The sequence below is a fragment of the Macrotis lagotis genome, chromosome X (genome assembly GCF_037893015.1).
Source record: "Macrotis lagotis isolate mMagLag1 chromosome X, bilby.v1.9.chrom.fasta, whole genome shotgun sequence".
Lineage (NCBI taxonomy): Eukaryota > Metazoa > Chordata > Mammalia > Peramelemorphia > Peramelidae > Macrotis > Macrotis lagotis.
Genome location: NC_133666.1, coordinates 153,855,671 through 153,878,597, shown reverse-complemented (window position 1 = coordinate 153,878,597; position 22,927 = coordinate 153,855,671). Strand labels below are relative to the sequence as shown.

General features: G+C 34.0%; 1 protein-coding gene across 1 annotated transcript in view; it reads right to left on the bottom strand.

Moving 5' to 3' along the window:
• LOC141498863 (SHC-transforming protein 3-like) overlaps window positions 1-22,927 on the bottom strand; it is a 59,104-nt gene that overhangs the window by 11,455 nt on the left and 24,722 nt on the right. The window contains exons 5-6 of the mRNA XM_074201928.1: window positions 9,995-10,189; window positions 5,609-5,904 (exon numbers count right to left, since the gene is read on the bottom strand). Coding sequence (XP_074058029.1) covers window positions 5,609-5,904; window positions 9,995-10,189 — 491 coding nt within the window. The remainder of the gene's footprint in view (window positions 1-5,608; window positions 5,905-9,994; window positions 10,190-22,927) is intronic.

Sequence of the window (22,927 nt, the reverse complement as noted above, 5' to 3'; positions counted from 1 at the left end):
ATATAATTTGAAAATTTATTTAATTAATAAAAAGAAAACTGCTTGTCCTTTGACTTATTACAAATTAAAAAATGGCTCATTTTTATGAATTTGACTCAGTTTCCTATATATTTGAGAAATAACTGTATCAGAGAAATGTGCTATAAAATTTTCATTCTTTTTAATAGTATAGGGTACCTTTTATCACAATATTGTTTCCTTATGTATCTCTTTTAGTTATGTCTATTTTGTCTGAAATCTGAATTGCTACTCCTGTCTTTTTTTTAATTCTGCTGAAGAATATATCTATGTACACTTCTAACTGCCCTAATAATGATAAAATTTTAAGGAGTTACATATATCATATTTCATATAGTAATATAAATAGATTAACTTTATTGAATCCCTTACGATAATTCTTTAATGTTTACCTTTCTAATGCTTCCCTTGAGTCCTTTGTTTGAATGTCAAACTTTCTATTTCAACTCTGATCTTTTAATCAGAACCATCTGGACATCCTCTATTTTATTAAATATTCATTTTTTTCCCTGAAGAATTATACTGTTTTGCTGGAGAGGGTTTTTTTTTTACTTAATCCTAGTTCTTTTGCCTTCTCTTAAATCATATTCCAAACCTTTCACTTCTTTAATATGGAAGCTGCTAAATCTTGTATGATCCTATTCAAAGCCCTACAAAATTTAAACATTTTTTTCTAGTTGCTTACAAAATTTTCTCTTTCACTCAGGAGCTCTGAAGTTTGCCTGTTATAATCCTGGTGATTTTCATTTTGGAATATCTTTCAGGAAATAATCAGGGGATTCTTTCAATCTCTACATTTCTCACTGGAGCTGATTTCAAAGCAGTTTTCCTTAGTGATTTCTTTGAATGTGTAGGCTCTTTTCTGATGATAACTTTCAGGTAGTTCAATATATCTTAAATTATCTCTTCTCAATCTATTTTACAGATCAGTTGTTTTTCCAATGAGGTATTTTACATTTTCTTCTACTTTTTTCATTCTTTTGACTTTTATTTTCTCATTTTTTTTAGGTTTTTGCGAGGCAAATGTGGTTAAGTGGCTTACCCAAGGCCACACAGCTAGGTAATTATTAAGTGTCTGAGACCAGATTTGAACGCAGGTACTCCTGACGCCAAGGCCAGTGCTTTATCCACTACACCACCTAGCCGCCCCCAGATTAATTCTTAACTTTTATTTTATGTTAAGATTACGCTCTGTTCTGCTTATGTTCTGTTCTGGTGGTGGGGAGGCATTGTCCCAAACTTAAGCCTTTTTTGTGCTGTTCTTTTCAAAGCTAGTTCTGGATTGTCTATAAATTTTGTGTACTTCCTAAGTGGTGTGATCCAAGGAGAAGTGTGGTCACTGCTCTCCTTGTCTTTGCTTTTGTCTTTTCTTAAGCAAGGTCCTGCTCCCCTGCAGTTGCAAATATTACCACTCTACTGTGTCTTAGAACTGTCACTAGGGCCTCTGCTACTTTGGAACCAAGCAGCACACTTGCACCCTGTGAAAGCTATCTTTCTGAACAGCTGTCTGAAAATCTTACATCTTTGGAGTGAGAGCTCCCAAAACTGATGAATTTGATGTCTCAGTTGTCTCCAAGACCCAAAATGCTCCTGGTGCTGCCTTTGTGCTCCAGGCTGGTCCCCAACCCATTGTCACAAGCTGCTCTGGTTGATCTTTCAATTTGTCTTATATGGGGAAAAAAATGTCTCACTCTGACCTTTTTTTGGTTTGCTACTCCTAATTTTTTATTTGAGAAATTATTTTAAAGTTATTTAGAGAGAAATATTGGGAGAGTTCACCTGGATTATTGCTTATACTCTGCCATCTTGGGTCCCATTAAACATTTTATATATTATATTCTATTTGAATTTCTCAAGCATAATCCCTTTCAGAATTGAAGTAGATCATTCCGTTCCCTGCAAAGAATATGAATATGTACTTGGCTCCTATGCTGAATGACATTTTTACAGATTAGAAAGGGTACAAAACTCAGTGACCCATCTTCAGGTGGTACAGGAAATGTAAAGAAGTGGGGAGGGTTGCTTCTTTAGGAAGTGAAAAGAAATTACTCCATCAATTTGAAATTAGACGTCTAGCCATCCGTGGTCTAACTAATCAGTCACAGCCCTGGTGGCTTTTAAAAAGCCATCCTACTATTGAGGTTGTATTTAAATAATCAGTCAAAACATTGAGGGTCTTTGTCAATTGAGAAAGAATCATCCCTAGAAGTTGAAAGGAGACTTTCTGCACTGTGAAGTATAAGTTAAATCCTAAAAAGTTGGATTCTTCTTCTTCCATAATTGATTCTCCTCACTGACTCTTTTGAGTGTGGTTCTTGTAGAAGTGCCAAAGTTGTTAAGGGAAACCAGGGCTGTGATTGCTATTTGAGCTAGCTAAGTGTTAGCCACCTTATAATCTCATCAAAATTATGAGTCACTTCAAACTAAAAGAGAAATGAAAAGGAAAAACTTCTTTTCCCCTTCTTTAATAGTTTAATAAACCATTTTGTCCATTACTTCTCCTATAAGCAAGTGGTCTGGGGGAACACAAGCCAAATGTGGTTTAAAAAAACTGAAGACAGGAGTACCAGTTAGAAGACCAATTCCTAATACAGGTGATGGTAATAAGGACTCGAGTGGTGGCAATGAGAATCAAATAGAAGCGACATATGAAAAAAATATTCCAAAGTCAGAACTGAAAATTTGATAAATGATTAAATAAGGGTGGTTAGAAAAAAGACAAGTTAAAAAATGTTTCACAAATAGTGACTTATTGAATGGTAGGAACATGAAAATAAATAGGAATGTCAAAAGAAATGAGCAAAATATGAGGGAAAGATTATGTGTGGCTATGGAAAACAACATAGGATTTACAAAGTATTTTCACATGCAGGAACTCATTCAATCTTTACAATTATGAGATAAGGTACAATTATGAGATAATCACTATATAAGTGATAAAACTGAAGCTCAGAGAAACTAAGTGACTAATTCAGGGATAAATAGCATATTCAACATTGAATCTACATCTTTTGGTCTATGACCTAAAACTATTTCATTTATACCACACTGCCTTTCTCATATACATTTGGGAGAAGGCTAATCAATATTAAAGATATTATATGTGGTGGTACAGTGGATAGAGCACTGGCCTTGGAGTCAGGAGTGCCTGAGTTCAAATCTGGCCTCAGACACTTAATAATTACCTAGCCGTGTGGCCTTGGGCAAGCCACTTAACCCCATTGCCTTGCAAAAACTAAAAAAAAAAAAAAGATATTATATGTGCCTGAGGAATAAAATTTTTCTTTATGTGAAGCTAACTAGTCAGGATCAAAATTATAATCCTAAACTCAAATAAATAAATAAATACCAAAATAAATAATCAAATATGACTTCTCCTGGGGACAAGAATCATATCTTTAAATAGAGATCTACATACATGTTTGTATGTATATATGTATACACAGAAGGAGAACTAGAAGAGACAGTGAATAGAGTTCCAGGCCTGGAGTGAAGAAGACTCTTTGAGTTTAAATCTGTCCTCAAGACACTTACTTGCTGTGTGACCATTTTTAACTTTGTTTACCTCAATTTTCTCATCTGTAATATGAACTGGAAATGGCAATATCTTTGCCAAGCAAACCCAAATATAATCACAACAAAGAGTCAGACTTCTGAATACCAAGAACAATGTGTATTCATATATGTGGAAATACACATTTCTCTAAACAATAAGTTTAGAGTAAGATTGAAAAAAAAGCAGAATAATAGAATCCTCCTGTCAAGAAATACCATAAGGTAATTCATATAATAGGATTTAGACAGGACAGGACTTTGCAGATCATCTAAGAGGATCATGGAACATCTTCTTTTTACCAAATAAAAAACTATGGCTCAGAAGTTTTTAGTTGCTAGTTTAAGAACACATAACTAAGGGCAGCTAGGTGGTACAATGGACAGATCACCAGCCCTCAAGTCAGGAGGACCTAAGTTCAAATCAGGACTATATGTCATGTGGCAACTCCACTGATCATTACTCAGTATAGTCAGTCACTAGGGGATCTACCTGGATAAGGACCAGAAAGTAGATGAAAAAAGATGTGACCAAACCTCTCCTCAGATCACACCAACTTGAAAGCACTGACACTAACAATGAAAAAGCAGAGCCAAAAGGTCTAAAGTTTGGTATAATGACCTCTCCAATCCATAGATTGACAAAGGTCAAAATCAAGAAAAAATTGAACAGAGGAGTTTATATTTTATCCTGGAGGCCAATAGGAAGTTATGAGAATTGATTGAGTAGGGTATTTATATATTCAAATCTCTACTCAAGGAAAATTTCTTTGACATCAATGAACTAGAATGGAGAGAGACTTGAAGCAGGGAGAGAAATAAAAAGCTGTTGAAACAATCCAGGTGAGAAGTGATGCAAGCCAGAGCAAAAGATACATCTGTATGAGTAGAGAGAAGGGATCAAATGTAAAAGAAGCTGTGGGGGTAGAAATTAGATTTGGCAACTGATTAGATATATAAGGATGAGGAAGAATGAGAAATGTATAATAATGAAGAGATTTTAAATGTTAGACATTAGAAGGGTGAAATCGTGAAATTTGAATAGGGAAAATATATTAAGTTCAGCTTTCAGCAAACTGAGTTTGAGATATCCCTGGGACATAAAATTTTAAATGTCTAGTATATGATGATAGAGAATAGAAGTTCCAAGAAGAGTAAATTTTTTGATTGATATTTAATTGCTCTTTGTGCCTTTTTGACTCCTCCTTTCAACAAAACATTTTCATTTTTACTTTTAATTGTTGGTTAAAGAAATTTACAGTTTTTGATATGTTTGCTTTCCAGATTCAATTGCTTATTTTTCTTTTTGATGCTTTTTAAAAGGACAGTATATTTTTCAAGTTTTCTAACTCATGAACCATTTAGATATTGACGTAAGGTTATTATTATTTTTCAGTACTTCAAAAGATCTTTTAGTTCATTGGTTATGTGTACTTCCTGGACCATGCAGGTTGCAACATGTCCTTTCCAGAGTAGATAATCTTCCTGATAAAAATAAAGCATAGTCATAACTATGCCAAAATAGAGCAAAAAAAAAATCTTAGCCTTCTGGAAATGAGTTTCCTTAAATTAACCTAGGTTAATTCTCATTAGATAAACATTTGGCCTGTCATTTGACACGTACTCAAAGCTATTTTAATTTGGTAGAAACTCAACAAAATCTTGCACTCCATTCATGTAGTTTTCAAGAACCTAGAATCATCCCCTCACTGAGAAATCAGAGTCAATATTGATGCCCAATGCTAAAAAAAGCCCAAGGCAGAGGATAATTAAAAATGGTTATGCTTCAATTATCTGTTCCACATGCTTGTCATAAGGACCAAGGAATATTTTAAGTGCTCTGTAACACATTGTAATATACCAAGAAATTCTCAATTTCCATTCATAATAATTCATGGTAATCTATTGCTATATAAATATTCTTAGTAAAAAAAATGTGAGTTCGCTTAAACAGTTTTCATTAGATTATATATTTATTCTGATGTACTAAAAAATGCACACAGGACTGGCACCACTTTGCCTGTCACTAGATACTTACAGTTCCTTCTGGGTCAACTAAAAGAAGGTGCTTGATTTGGCCATTATGCATCCCTGTGAGTACATAAGATCCTGTATTGTTGGTACTTTTCCTGACAAGAAAGTCCCCATCTTTTTTTAGTAGCTGCTCAGCTTCTTTCCTGCTCATTTCTCCTTGATACCAAGGCTCTGACTTCAACTCTTCCATTACTCTCCACTCAGCAGCTCTGGATAAAACAGGGCTGGTGCTTTCCACTGACATAGCCTTATTCAACAAAGGTTCCATGGTTTGGTTCTTAAGTGCCTCTTCAAAAGGTCCTGGCAACAACAGTAAATACAAACATTAAATCAATTAAAAGGAAACTAAATTTAAAAATCTCACCTAACAATTAAAAATAAGAGTATTATAGTAAAATGGCTACTTTTATTGACTTTTATTGGAGAGATTTAATTATTAATGCAATAAAATATGAAACCAATTATAATATTGGGGTGGTGGACTTAAAGTCAGTAAGAAATGGATTCAAATCCTGCTACTACATTTGCTACCTCTTAACTTTCAGACAATTAGTTTCTTCATCTGCAAAATGAGGAGGTTGAACTTGATGATCTCTAAGATTACTTTCAATTCTAATCAATGATCACAATCAATTTTTGCCATGCTTTTTTTAAGAAGTAGCATTTTATAGAAAGAACTATTATTCAGTTGATGACTTGTCCAAGCTGAGGTTCCATATATTGTACAAAGGATCAGAGGACTCCTTTTGCCTCCTTAAATTGACTAAAACAACTTCATTTTTAATTTAGTAATCAATCTTATTATATAGCTATAAGCTTTCTTAAAAACAAAATATTCATTTTTAAAAGATCTATTCTCCTACTAAATGTACCCAGGAAAACATGCTATCTTCCTTTACTTGAGTTCAGTTCCATATAGGGTTTAAGTCCCTTCAATATATTCATTTCAATCTCTTTTCACCAAAATTGCCTTTCAAGTAAATTCTAAGTTTCCTAAGCATTGGATCATTCAACACTTTTCATTGTGCTTCCCCAGGAATTCCTTGAATCCCTCCTAGGCAAGGACGATATTGATGATGATGACTATAATAATGACAATGATCACTATAATGATGATTATAGATGATGATGTTTATAAGAACAAATGAAAGAAAGATAAAGTTTTGATTAAGCCTGGGCCAGCTGCAATGCTATGAGTTGGGGATACAAATACAGAAAAGATAGTTTCTAAAATGAAGATGTTTACCTTTTTTTAGGTTTTTTTGCAAGCAAATGGGGTTAAGTGGCTTGCCCAAGGCCATACAGCTAGGTAATTATTAAGTGTCTGAGACCAGATTTGAACCCAGGTACTCCTGACTCTAGGGCCGGTGCTCTATCCACTGCACCACTAGCTACCCCTATGTTTACCTTTTAATGGGAGAAGACAACATATAAGCCAAGGATGACCAGAGAAGTGTGAAATCACAAAGTTAATGAGTAGAACCAAAAGGCAATGTGCTGATATATCCTTTCCAGAAATTATGGTAATATTTATTTGATTGCCATCACTAAACCAAGTAGTGGAAGTTAAGGGGGGATGGGAATACTCTAGTAGCACAGCAGGAAGATGATGTGAAATAAATATGATAATGATCAAATTCTTGATTATAAGATCTTGATAACATGTATAGCATGATAGTAAATGTAAGATATTTAGATCAATTCTAAAACTAATATTATTCAGTTTATTGATATTGGGAATGGGCACAGATGAACAAAGAAGAGCTTGTTGTTCTCCTCCAACTTTCTACCTCAGTGGCACTTCATTATTCATCATCAATTTCACCAGAAGATTGACAAATGAAAAGAGATTATACAAAAATTAGTCAGTCTTAGCACTTTTTTAAAAAAAACTTTGTTAAAATAAAAACATTTGTGGATTTTAGAATGAGGACAAACTATAATTTGCATCTGAAATGTTTAGAGATAAATGTCTTCAAGCTATCTTTGCCCACATTACTTGGAATAATTGGACTTAACTCAGCAACAATAGTTCTTATTTTTATGCCTAGTTCAATGTTTAAATGTTGTGAAAGAAAGAGAGAGGAGCGGATACTAGATTCTCTGTCTTTATTGCATTTCTTCCAGTCCTCATCTCTAGGTGAGTAATAGTCAAGGTCAAAAAGATATTGTTCAGAAAAAGAAAGAACCAATTATTATTAGAAGTTTTTATTCCCTCCTTCAAGCATTAGTGCAGTGGAATTTTTTAGAGCTATGAATCTAAGAGCTTATTTTGAATTTACAAAATTTATTCACTTGGTAAAAAAAATACCTAATAATGGGGATGGAATTTGGTTTATAATTTTGTTATATGAATTTTCTCTTGATCTATTTAACTGGCCATTGCCAATATGCCAGCACTCTTCATAGAGAGATAAAATTTAATGTTTATTCACTGAGATTGAGACACATTTCACCAGCAAATGATAAATGTGTGTCTATCACAATTCAACTATCATTATTTATATGTTACATGAAGAAGTGGCAAGCAGCAGGATGTAGAGTGACTGATTATTATAATAAAACTAAATTATACAAATAAAAAAGTACACCTGCTAAGGAAATTGTATTTCTCTTGTACAAGAGATAAAGAATGTATTTGTCCTTGTTAGTACAGTTAGTTGTACTGCCAAAGAGAAGTATACAGCACTTTTGAAACAAGTAAAAGAAGGAGAGTTGTTGTTGAAATTCTCCTTTGGAATGATTCAATCTTCTTATAGCAATTAGGGAAAAGACACTGAAAGAAACCAACTTTTATAAGCTTATTGTACAATTCAAATAAGCAAATGGCAAATACAGAACAAAATAGTATTAGTTATGCCAGTTCTTAAGAGATCGCTATTAATTCTTTTTTAAAAAAATTCCTTTTAACAATTTTATTAGAATAAGAATTTTCAATGAGGAAACTTTCTTTACTAATGTAAGTCAGCAGATACTAAATTCATTAACTTAATTATTATTGTTGATGAGTCATTTCAGTCACATCTGTCTCTTTGTGACCATATTTGGAGTTTTCTTGGCAAAGATACTAGAGTACCATTTCCTTCTCCAGTCCTTTTTAAAGATGAGGTGCTGAGGTAAATAAGGTCAAGTGACTTGCTAAATGTTACACAGCTAGTAAATGTATGAGGACAAATCTGAACTAATGAAGGTGAGTCCTACTGATTCCAAGCCCAATGGTTCATCCACTGGGTCACCTAACTACCCCTATAATAAACTATATTGGTAATACTGTAATGGTAGTAAGAACATTGGACTAAGCATCTGTTACTAATTCTACAACATTTGACCAATCTTTTCATCGAACTGAGTTTCATATTTTATTTAACTTTTTCTTTTATAAAATTAAGAACATAAACAAGATATGATCCTTATGATCCATAAGGTTCCATTCAGCTTCAAAATAACACATCTGCATCTAAGGTACTGAGCAGTATTTTAAGGTGGAGAATGAGGAAATTTCCATGAGGATTTAATCTGTATTTGAAGAACAGACTAAGAAGGTATGATTTTTTTAATGTCAGTTCTATAGGAATTTAACCACAAGATTTATGCTATAAAATTCAGAACTACAAGGGACCTTCTTTAATGATTATCGAATGCAACTTTTTCATTTACTAATAATATAACTGAGAAAAGTTAAGTAACTTGCCTATAGTTACACAGATGAAAAATAACAAATCCATAATTTATTGTTTTGGGGATTTTTTGTTTTGTTTTTTTAGGTTTTTGCAAGGCAAATGGGGTTAAATGGTTTGCCCAAGGCTACACAGCTAGGTAATTATTAAGTGTCTGAGGCCAGACTTGAACTCAGGTACTCCTGACTCCAGGGGTGGTACTCTATCCACTATGCCACCTAGCAGCCCCACAAATCCATAATTTAAACCCAAGTTCTCTGATTGAAAATCTAGTGTTTATTCCTATTCTAGGCTTGTACAATTCAATTCACTTAAGTAAGCATTTATGTACATTTTGTACCAGGCTCTTAGAAACAATGCTTCATCAGCTCTGATTTTCATTTTTTTTTCATTTTTTCCTATAGCTAACTCAGGTAAATGAATCAATACTCCTAAGCCTCAGAATAAAATGGTTTGTGGATTAAAGAATATAAAAATGTCTTTAAAAGTTAGTTTTAAGGGCATGAAACTCCTCATTCCCTATTGACTACAGAGGATGATAATGTACAGCAGAAGGTAATAAGTTTGATGATAACTTCAAACCTACTCTAGAAAATGACAAAGATTATTAACATACATCAAAACTCTGTTACCAAAGAACAAAATGAGATACATGAATTTGAAGTAACAACCTATATTAAAGTATTCCTGAAAAAAGTTTAATAGGAACTTACTCATGTCAAATAAGTCTTTCCTAGGATTGTTGTCTTTGGTATTGTCCACTGATTCACTGAATACATTTTCAGTATCTCCTTGAAGGTCCTGCAAAACCTGAATATTTGCACGTTGAGTATTCACATAAATTGGTACTTCTCCTGGAGGAGTAACTTGGGATTTTCCTTCTGGCATATTATGGCTATCCAAAGAACCTGAAAAAAAGCAAGAGAGTTTGTCATTATTTATGGAGATGAAGGAATCTAGGTTAGGCCAGACAGAAAATTAATTTTAAATTGTGTAAGTTTCTTGGACCTCACAATGAAAGGCCTTTCTATGTTTTTTTAAATTAATTACTTTATTTAATAAATACAACAAACATTTCTATGACAAAATAAAATAGAACAAAAGATAATTATTCATGAAACCAGAAATCTGTTATGTACAATTTGCTATTCCTTTAAAGTATATAATAAAACAATCATGTAACTTTTCTTTTTTCCTTCTCCCTTACTCAAACTAGGGATGGCTAACATTAGGTATAAATATGCATACACATGTAAACCATCATATAGATAATTTCTATTAATCAGTTCTTTCTCTGGAATAGGTGTTATGGAAAAATAGCTAAACTATTGGTTAATTTGATTTAAAAAAAGAGAAAAGATAACCAAATTACTAGTATTAAAAATAAAAAGGGTAAATAAGCTGCTAACAAAAATGGAATTAAAGAAATTATAAGGTGTTATTTTGCCCAATTGTATGCTAATAATTTAACAAGTGAATTAAAAAAATTCACAAAAATATAAATTGCCTAGATTAGCAGAAGAGGAAAAAGAATATCTAAATAGAACTATTTTAGAAAAATAATTGAACAGTCATAAATTATTTTTCAAAAAATCGATTTACAGGATCAAATGAATTTACAAATAATGTTGACGAACATTAATAAATTAATATAATACAGATGTGTGTGAGAATGAATATGTCAAAAGCAATTGTAAGAAACATTCAAAGTGAAAGAACAATTTGCTCATTTATTAGTTGTACTATCATTTATGTTATCCTTTCTTGAAATATCAGATGGTCCAAATATAGGCTATTCCTGAACAAAATTCATTTTGAATTTCATATTTTCTGAAATGTAAGAGAAAAAAATTAAACCTTAAGAAGACATAGATTCAAGTCCTGCCTGTGATACATATTAAGCTGACCATGAACAGATGTGTCATTTAACTTCTGGACAACTTTGTAAGAATAAGCTACATATGCCCAACTGCATCATTATAGGGAGCTTCACACAAGTTCCCCATCATTCATAAGTCCTTAAATCATGAATTCAGACCAGAAAAAAGAAAAAATTATGAAAAATTATCATAGCTATGCTTAAACATGTGAATAGCTTTGCAATTTTGTTTTTTAATATTTCTTTCAATTCAAATATTTCAATACTTAGGGTTTATATCAGTATTATGTGCTTTAGCCATGCAGAAGGAAAATCCTCTAAGTCCAACTTAATAGACAATCTTAGACAGTTATGACCAAAAAGTCCACTATCCTCTGACCAACATAAAAATGAACATCTCCAAATTTATCTAATCTGAATCCTTGAATGTCGTGGATTGAAGGAAATTCCTTGAATGTATGATTTTAAAGTACACCAACAGTTTCATACTTGAAGACTTTCTAGATTGTTAGGATCTTTCCAGAGTTTTTACTTTCGAAACAACATCATGATTAGGCATTGTAATGGAATTTAAATGGAGATCCAGTTCAAATAATTGTTTTGTTCATTTATTGTCACTGCTACATTCCCTTCTTCCCTATCTTCCAATAATATTTTATCATCACCATCATCTACAGAGACTAAGAACATGAAGATAATTATGATTTTGTACAATCTAGGCATGGGAGAATGGGATTGCTACTCGGACCTACTCAGACTTTCAGACCAAATTATTATCTGCCCTTAGAGAAAGTTGTTTTTTATTATATAAAAAAGTCATTTATTAAAAATTTGTGGATTGTTATAACTGATAAAAGCAGTGCGAAAATAGATCAAAGAGTAAGTTTGTCCCAAAGAAAAAGGATTAAATAAAAGCACAACAAATTTGGTAATTGTTATTTCCTGTCATAGGCAATAGCATTTAGTTTTTTGAGCCTGACTTGAATTTGAAATAATGGCTGTAAAACAGCTAATAGAAACTCATTAACCAGATCTTATATATAGTTAGATGATAAAAGATAATAATAGTTCCATTTTATGTCACGCTAAAGTTTATTAAATACTTTAACCTCAGCAACACTGTGAGGCAGTACAAATCTAAATAAGAAAAAGCAAATAATTTATTATTATAAGGGAACTTGACCTTCCTAAGAATTATGGTATGAAAAAAATATAATGATCTGAAAGAATACTCTCATGCCATGTCCTATGCAAATACCATCTAGACCTTTAGTCACTCTATATCAAATAGTTTTTCAATAAATAGATGAGTCTGTGCTGAATTTTTAAGTCACTTTTGATATGTAATCTATTTACCAACAGTTATTTGAAGTTCTATCCACTATCCCCTCCTGGGGGGAGGGGGGGAGGGGGAGCATGGATCTGTTTGAAGATCCATCAATTGAAAAATGCCTCAAAGTCTCCCTGGAAGAATCTGTTCTAGGTTATAGATGCTACAGTGCCATCAGAGGTGACACCCCCACCCACAACCACAATGCCAAAGATCCCACCCACCAATGGAACTGGACACATCTGCCTTTTGGACTGAACCACAGGGATAGTACTCAGAAAAAGAATATGAAAAACTAACAATCTGACCTGTAGCCACTACACCATTTCCAGACACTACATCAAAATGTCATCCCACCAGGGATTCTCTGCTAATGTACCAACTTGGAATCTTCTCCTGATTTCCTGGAGGAGGGAATGCACAAAAGTCCACACCTCCTGCCTCATCTACTGTATCTCATCAGACTGTACTTAAACTCTCTGGTACCTTCTTCCATTTCCACAAGGTATGGCAACTAAAGACATAAACTAGAATCTTTTATCCAGATTCCCAGATTTCTTCATCCCCTCTTTTTGAAATCTTATCCAAGTGTGAATCTCTACAGCCACTGTTAGTTTACTCTTTTTCCTTATCCTATCTGTCCCTATTCATGAGGCCAGAATTTTCTGCCCACCTAACTCTGTGTGTTAACTCTCTGTATTAAACTTTGACTACTAAACCTTAACTCATTATTTGGGATTTAACTTGTAACTTGTACCTTATGACATCACTTTTAGATGCTTTGCTAAAAAGCCCCTAGATTTTGTACCACCCCTCCAAGTACATCCTCTGATAGTCTACAATGCCTGGTAAGGAGTCAGTACCACCAAGGTAGCACCAAAGCTGTATCATTGTGATCCTGAATCAGAAAAGAAGGCCTATAAAAATGGCTCAGATGTTCTACAGAAAACACCTCATCCTTGCTTCAGTTGAAGAGAAATGCCACACATATATCCTTGTTTTGAAGCAAAGAGGAAGGCTCCCACTGCTACCCAGATGGATCCAGGGAAAAAACCCTATCTAATTCACACTAAAACCCTAGCTAGCAAAGTAATCACTGACAGTCTTTAGATTGCTTTACTGTCTCCCACTCTTAACTTATACCTAGAGATTTTCATCCTCATCTTTCCTGTACAGGAGTCCCTCAGACTCTACCCATTTTTCTCTCTTGTGTATCTAATTAGTTTTTTAAATTTTATTTATTTAAGGCAATGGGGTTAGGTGATTTGCCCAAGTTCACACAGCTAGGCAATTATTTGAGGTCAGATGTGAACTCAGGTCCTCCTGACTCCAGGACTTGGGCTCTTAACTACTGTGCCAGCAAGCTGCCCCTCCTAATTAGATTTTGCTGTTGCCATGCCTATATTCTCTATAATCAAGAACTGCCAGTACTGGTAAATCGAATGTACTTCTAATAACACCTCCTGCAATGAATCTTGGAGTCATCCCTTCTTGGAACAATCCAAACAAACCAACTGGATGGCCATAGGTTAATTTGGGGCTAGTGATACCTACCATCCTTTACTTCATGAGTCACAGGCCAGAGCTGTAACTAAGTGCTCTGTTTCCTGGTCCTCTGAAGTCAAGGGACAACAACTTTGCAGCTACCATCTGTGTTTCCTAAAGAGAGGGAGAGTTAGGTCACTGGATCACCTGCCAGGCTTCAGTAGCAGGATCTCCTCTACCACCTCTTCCTAAGAATTCATTTACTGTTGTTCCAAATCACTGGCCAGGGAGTCACATTATAACCTGATAAGCATTGGGTTCTAGGATTCATAAGAATAGACATGCTTCAGCAACTGGGAGCTCATTTTTCCCTTAGACCTATGAATACTGACCAAGACTAGGATTAAGATCTGTGGGTAACAGGACTTCTTATCCTCCCAGGATCTGGAGACTGAAACATGTGCCTCAACATCAGGGAATTCCTCCCTCCTATGATCAAGGCAGAGTCAGTACCCTCTAACCAGTTTAAGTGGCTACATTAGTAGTAATGACACTAGCAGAACAGATCTCTCTGTCCTTTAACTGATATGAGTAACTCCATTTCAGGGAAAGAAAAACAGTTATATCTAATTCTCAGAATTTCTGTCCTTCCTTCAGCCCACACTCATGCTCCCAAGGATAGTTACAAATAACTAACATGCTCAGTTTCCTCCACCTCCCAAGGTCAAGAAGAAGCCCTCTGATTTCTTTGCAAGTTTGTCCACAGAGAGAAACAAGTTTGCTTATATTTCTAGGAAGGTCCATTAAATAGTTTCAAAAACAAGGCTTTTTTTTTCCCTCAGGGCACAAAAAGCCTACTCTATGATCAGTTCAGGGAATTTTTCCTTTCGAATTCCCCTATAACTACAAGTTCCTGAATAAACTTCTTCTGATTTGTGAGATATATTTTCCCTCACAATATGTAGGTACTTCAGACATTATTACTACATTTTACAGATTTAAAAACAAATTTTATTTTAAGAGAAAATCTTTAACTTCCTTGAGAATTTTATGTAAAACATTTTGACTGAATATTGGTTATAATTTACCATCTGCTGAAAATCTGTTATTGATAAGTATTAATAGCTACAATAAGTAGATAGGCATAGAAAAGATTGATTTTGATTCACAATAATGTGTACATGATTCTAATTAACAAATTTCCTAGTAGACAAATCTTATTTGGGGTCATTAACCCAAATTCAGACATTAGATTGTTTATTTATACAAATATGCCATATAGGTCTGTAATATGAAACAGGTCAGTAGTCCATTGCAAAGGCCAATCCTTAATAAATTGAAGGATTACAATTCTGATTATACTTCCACTGAAAAGAATAATTATCTTGTCCCAAAAATGACATAATGCCTTCAAGAGGTTCAGTATATGAAACTTTACTTTTTCGAAATGAAAGAAATGTGAAGTTCTATCATATTTGGGGAAATTAAATGAAATACCATCTACTAAATACTTTCATCTATACATAAGAACCATAATAAAGTCAAAAGTCTTTAGTTTAAGTCAATACACAATTTATTAGTCTTGTTTTCCCCTTTCTTATAATATAAAAGTGAAAGGATTTTAGAGTAAATACTCCCATATATAATCTAGGTAGGGTAATCTAAGTGAGAAGAACTGATTTCATACAAAAAGAGTCAAAGACCCTGAACTGCTCTCTTCCCTTGCTGTTTTTGAGTGAGGAAGAACTGCTATGAGCCTCCAGGTAAAGAGAGGAACAGGAGGTTGCCATGTATCCCTGAGGTGCTGCTTTCTTGATCTTAGATGAATGAAAATCCAGAGATACAATGGCCCTGGATATGACCTTATGAGTTCTGAAAAGTCCCCAGCAGAGGTCATTTTGACAACTGGAGGTAAAAGTAGAGACCACTAGATCTAATATCAATAATAATTGAGTCCTGGTGAGGAGTGACCTGCTCTATCCAGTATAGCAGGAGATTGGCCTGTATTGATCCAGTAGCTGGGGCACCCTGTCCTGCAAGAAGCCAGCCCATCTAAGCAAGATAATGATAAACATTTACAAACACATAAACTCATCTTTTAAGGGTTCTCGCATTAGAAAATGAAAACTTGGAAAGGGCAGACATCTCATTCAACTATCTTTTCTCCTCAGTATTCTCAGCAGCACTTTACAGGGTCCATCCTAATCAATCTCATGTCCACTTGCAACGCTTGTTCTAAAGTATCTTCAATCTGCCTAACTTAGTGAACAACATGAACAAGTGTTTTTCTTTTCTAATTCTAAGACTGAAGTTATTATGGCTCAGCAATTTGAGGGGAAGAGTCAATAACACGAAGATTAGATCATCAATAATTGTTTACATGCTATTACTTCTATTAGAGCATGAACTCCTTGAGAGTGGAGACTGAGATTATTTCTTTTCACATTTCTTCTTATTTCCAGTATTTAGCACATAGTAGGCACACAATAAATGTTTGTTGATTCAACCTGACCAAGAGTAAATGAGATATCTATGAAGTAAGTCTCCACTTTCACAAAATCTCACAAAAGTCATGGTAATGGGAGATCCCTGGGGCAGAGCCAGGATGTTTGCGTGAAGCTAGCATGCTCCTGGAACTTTTTCCTATACAACATTAAATGAAGCCTCTACACAGACATTAAAACTACAGATTCCACCAAAAAAAAAGAAAGCAAAACAAGTTCTCAACTATAGAAGTCATGAAGGATCTTGTCTTCTGGGGAAAAGGGGAAATAGGCTAGGCTGTAAGGTGAGAAGCCACAGCTCAATTCATGTCCCAACAACTAGACAGCAACCCAGGTCCCAGACCAGCTAGATATCAGGCCAGCAGAGAGGGTCCCAAACCAAGACAAGTCCTGTGAACAATAGACAGGACTGTGTTGGAAACAAAACGCTGCATAGGCAGAGCTTGGACATAAAGGTGGAAACAAACCTCTACGTAGGCATCCTCTAGGCTGCATAGGCAATGCTTGGGCAAGGAATAAGGCAAGGGACTAAACACCACCCCAGCACAAAAAGCTCAGGAATTTACTCCCTTTATCCTAGGAGCAGAGATCAACTATCAAAATGAACAAAAAAATAGCACTAACCATAGAAAGCTTTTAATTAGATAGATGACAAAAATGCCATCTTAGAAGAAGAAGAAAGATATGACAAATCACCTTCATAGGAAGTCTGAAAGGAATTTATGAACTCAAATCTAAAACCTCACTCATGGAAGAGTTTTTAAAAAGTTTTAAAAACCAAAGAAGAAATGAAGAAGAAAAACTGAAAAAAAGAAATGAGAGCCTTGCAGAAAAATTAAGAAAAAATTGACCAAAGAAATTAAATCCTTTAAAACCAACTGGAAAAAGAGAGCAACTCCTTAAAAAATAAAATCAACCAACTGGAAAACGAATGTAACTCACCAAAAAGTCAACCAACTGGAAAAGGAATGCAACTCATCTAAAAGCCAAATCAACCAGCTGGAAAGTCAAATTAACCAACAGGAAAGAGAAACCAACTCATTTAAAAAGTAAAATTAACCAATTAGAAAAGAAAAGAAAAACTAGCCAAAGAAAATAAAAATCCTAAAAATCTGAATTGGACAAATAGAAACTAATGGATCTTTGAGACACCAAGATTCCATCAAATAAAATTAAAATGTTGAAAAAACTGAAGAAAATGCAAAGTTCCTTTTAGGAAAAACAATCTCCTTGGAAAATATATCCAGGAGAGATAAATTATGGATTATTGCTCTATCCAAAGTCATGATCAAAAAAAAGAACCTGGAAAATATCTTTTAGGAAATTATCATAAAAAACTGTCCTAATAAACTAAATCGAGAAGACAAAATTGTCCTTGAAAGAACACACAGAACATCTCCAGAAAGAGATCCCAGAATAAAAACTCCAAATTTCAGAATTCTCAACTAAAGAAGAAAATACTATAAACAGCCAAAAAAAAGACTCTATACATTCTTGAATCATGAAACAAGCTTACTTTACTAGGCACTTTAAGGAAGGTTGTAGTACTTAAGGATAGAAGGTGGGTACAATACTTAGAAGGGTTGGACATAAATAGTTTAGGAAGTAATCTTGCCTTAATCCATACTTTAGTTAATAAGGATTAAGTACCATAGTTGGAATACTAAAGGGACAAAGGGAGAAAGTGTACCTAATACTTTGGTTGAGAATGGTTGTAGGGCTATGGTTGGAGTGCTATAGAGACAGAGGGAGAGAGTGTAATTAGAAGGAATGAATGTGAAAAAAATCATAAAGTAATTTTGCTTTGCTTGATGCTTTAGCTACAATTGGAGGAAGTGTGCTTAGGGTGGGAGGTAAGGGGGTGGAGTATAAATGGTCCATGAAATGATTTGACTTTGCACAATGCTTTGGTTCATGAGGGTGTCCATGGAGGGAGGGTTCTGAAAAGAGGGGGTGGTATTAATTAATTATAATTTGATGTGATTTTGACTCTTGAGAAGTATATTTCTAATGAGAGAAGAGAGGAGGGTATTTCATGTTGGTGAGGCAATGCTGCTTATCAAACAATCAATCAACCTTTGAGAATGGTACTTCTATCTAGACAAATAAAAGTATATGTTGACAAAAATGGTTGTAGGTATAAGATAGGGTTAAAACAACAAAGATATAAAAATAAAGATTATACTAGGACAAGGCTAGGCATTAATGGATAAATATCACCAGATGAAGAGGCACAAAAATCTATTATAGCAGAGGGAAAGAAGGGAGGATGTGATAGATTTGACCCAGAGAGGTTTTTGGCCCAGAGAGGGATTAACATACATTCCCAATGGGGTTTGAAAATCTATTCTACCGTACAGGGAAGTAAAGCATGGGGAGAGGGAAGGAAGGGAAAGAAAGGGGATGAAGGGACTGATAAAAGGGAAGGCAAAGGTAAAAGTTAAGTTAAAGTTAAAATTTAAAATAAAGTTAAAAGGGAAAAGAAGTAAAACATTGGTGAGAAGGAATAAGAGGAAAGGAAAGAGAAAAGTATAAACAGGGAAAGACAACATGGAGGAAAACACAGAATTAATGCACAACTGTAAATGTGAATAAAGTGAACTCTTTCATAAAATGGAAGCAGATAACAGAGTGGATTAAATACCAGAATCCTATAATATGTTGTTTACAAGAAACACATTTGAAGCACAGTGATGCACATGGGGTAAAGGTAAAAGCTTGAAGCAAAATATATTATGCTTCAGCAGAAGTAAAAAAATATCAGGAGTAACAATCCTGATATCAGACAAAGCAAAAGCAAAAATAGATTTCATTAAAAATAAGAAAGGAAAGAACATCTTCTTAAAAGGCTTCATAAGGGGCAGCTAGGTGGTGTAGTGGATAAAGCACTAGCCTTGGAGTCAGGAGTACCTGGTTCAAATCCCATCTCAGACACTTAATAATTACCTAGCTGTGTGGCCTTAGGTAAGCCACTTAACCCCATTTGCCTTGCAAAAAAAAAAAAAAACCTTAAAAAAAAGGCTTCATAGGTAATTAAGTTATATAATTATTAACATATATTCACCAAGTGGTATAGCATTTAAATTCTTTTTTTTTGGTTTTTGCAAGACAATGCAGTTAAGTGGCTTGCCCAAGGCCACACAGCTAGGTAATTATTAAGTGTCTGAGGCCAGATTTGAACCCAGGTATTCCTGACTCTAAGGCCGGTGCTTTATCCACTGCACCACCTAGCTGCCCCAATAACCCCATTTCAGAAAAAGAAATTGAAGAAATTCCCTAAGAAAAAGTCTGCAGCTCTGGATGGATTTATATGTGAATTCTACTAAACATTTAAGAAATAATTGATTCCAATTCTACATGAGATACTTTTTTTTTAGGTTTTTTGCAAGGCAAATGGGATTAAGTGGCTTGCCCAAGGCCACACAGCTAGGTAATTATTAAGTGTCTGAGAAGGGCTTTGAACCCAGGTACTCCTGACTCCAAGGCCAGTGCTTTATCCACTACACCACCTAGCTGCCCCTATAAACTATTTTTTAAAAAAAAATTAGGAGTTCTGCCAAATTCCTTTTATGATACCAACATGGTGCCAATACTGAAACCAGTAAGAACTAAAACAGACAAGGAAAATTATAGACCAATCTCCTTAATGAACATTGATTCAAAAATCTTAAATAAAATTTTAGCAAGGAGACTACAAGTTATTACTGGGATCATACACCATGATTAGGTAGGATTTATACCAGGTAGACAGGGATGGTTCAATATTAGGAAAGCACTCAACTTAATTGAACATATCAATAACACAACCAACAAAAACAAATCATATGATTTTCTCAATAGAGTTGAAAAAGCCCTTGACAAAATAAAACATCCATTCCTGTTAAAAACACTAGAGAGTATAGGACTAAATGTTTTCCTTAAAATAGTAAGCAATATAACTAAAATCATCAACAAATATTATATGTAACATAGATAAATTAGGAGCATTTCCAATAAGATCAGGTGTGAAATAAGGATTTCCATTATCACCACTACTACTCAATGTAGTATTTGAAATGTTAGTTTCAGAAATAAGAGGAGAAAAGGAAATTGAAGGAATTAGAATCAGCAATGAGGAAGCAAAATTTTCACTTTGCAAATGGCATGATGTTATACTTAGAGAACCCTAGAAAATCAACTAAAAAACTATTTGAAACTTTAGCAAAGTAACAGGATATAAAATAAACCCACACAATTATAAAATACACAAATAATCACACAAATAAAGTCATATCTAAACAATTGGGAAAATATCAAATGTTCATAGTTAGTTAGAGCTAATATAATAAAAATAATAGTCCTATCCAAATTAAATTACTTATTCAGTGCCATACCAAACTACCAAAAAACTATTTTATAGAGCTAGGAAAAAAATTAGATTCAGAGCAACAAAAGGTCAAGAATATCAAGAGAACTGATGGGGAAAAACATAAGAAAAGATAATCTAGCTGTTCCAGATCTAAAACTATTTTATAAAGTAATAGTCATCAAAAGTGCCTGGTACTATTTAAGAAACAGAATTGACTATAGGAATCTATTGTTTGACAAATCCAAAGACATTAGCTTCTGGGATAAGAACTCACTATTCAACAAAAACTGTTGGAAAAACTGGAAAATAGTAAGGGGAAACCTAGATATAGATCCACAACTCACATACTATACCAAAATAAGATCAAAAGTGGGTGCAGGATTTAGATATAAAGGGTGACACCAAAGACCAATTAACAGATCAAGAAATACTCATCTGTCAGATCTATGGAAGGGGGTTGGAATTTATGACCAACAAGAAATAAATCACATTATAAATTGCAAAGTGGATGATTTTGACTTTATTAAATTTAAAAATTTTTGCACTAACAAAACCAATGTAATCAAGAAAAAAAAAACAAAGTCAAGAAACAATTTTCACAGCTAAGGGTCCTGATAAATGTCTCATTTCTAAAATATAGAGAATTAAATCAAATTGATAATGTACAATTCATTCCCCACCTGAAAAAATAACTAAAGGATAAGAACAGGCAGTTTTTAAATGAAAAAAAAAAAAATAAAGCTATGCATATAATCATATGAAAAATGCTCCATTATTAATTAGATAAATGCAAATCAAAGCAACTGTGAGGTACCATATCACACCTTTCAGATTGGCAAAGATGATTAAAAGGGGAAAATGATCAATGTTGGAGAAATTGTGGGAAGATTGGGACATTGATGCATTGTTGGTGGAATTGTGTGGACTAATCCAACCATTCTGGAGAGCAAGGTGGAACTAAATCCAAAGAACAATAAAACTGATCATATCCTTTGACCCAACAATACCAATATTAGGCCAATTTTCACAAGAATCATAAAAGATAAGAAAAGTCCCTCCTATTCATAAGTATTTATTAGCAGTTCTTTTTGAAGTGGCAACGAACTGGAAATTGAGGGATGTCCATCAGTTGAAAATGACTGAACAAGTTATAGAGTACCACAAGAATGGAGAGAATTACACGAACTGATGCTGCATGATGATACCAGAACCAAGTGAATATTGTATACATTAATAACAATACTGTGAATTGATAAACTACAATGGATGTAGCTTCTCTCAGGAGTTCAAAGATCTAGGACAACATTGGGAGACCTGTTTTGGGCGATGCCATCCACAGCCAGAGGAAAAACAAAACAAAACAAAACAAAAAACCAAAATCACAGAATCTGAATGGATACTATGTTCACTTTTTTAAAAAACTTCCCTTTTTTTCATTCCCATCCCATGATTTTCTTTCTTTTCCCATGGACCCAATTCCTCATACACAAAATTACTAATATGTGGGCATGTTAAAATGGGTGTATAAGTACAACTTTTACCATACTGTCCACCACTGAGAGGTTGGGAGGGAAGGGAAGGTGGTGAAAAAATGTGTATCTTATGAATATGCAGGAGGATGAATGTTTAAAGGTTTTCATGACATATAGATGGAAAAATAAAAATAAAATATCAAAAACCAAACCCCAATAAGAGTATAAATAAAAAAATTTAGAGAAAATAAAAGCCATAATAATTATCAAAGATGGGACAATATATATGGGGTAACTGATAATTACTCTGATTTGGTTAAAAAAAGTTTTTTGTGCCCTTTAATTCAAAAGACAGCTAGCAGGCACTCAGCCTAAAGTCAGGAAGACCTGAATTCAAATTTGACCTCTGAAACTTGCTAGCTGTGTGACCCTATGCGAGTCTCTTAATCTCAGTTTGCCTCTGTTTCCTCATCTGTAAGAAGATAATAACACCATCTACCTTCCAGGGTTCTGACAATCAAATGAGATAAGAATTATAAAGTGCTTAGCACAGTAACTGGCTCATAGTAAGTGGCAAGTTAGCTATTATTAAATGCTATATTCTTGGAAGAGTGCCACTTACCTTGAT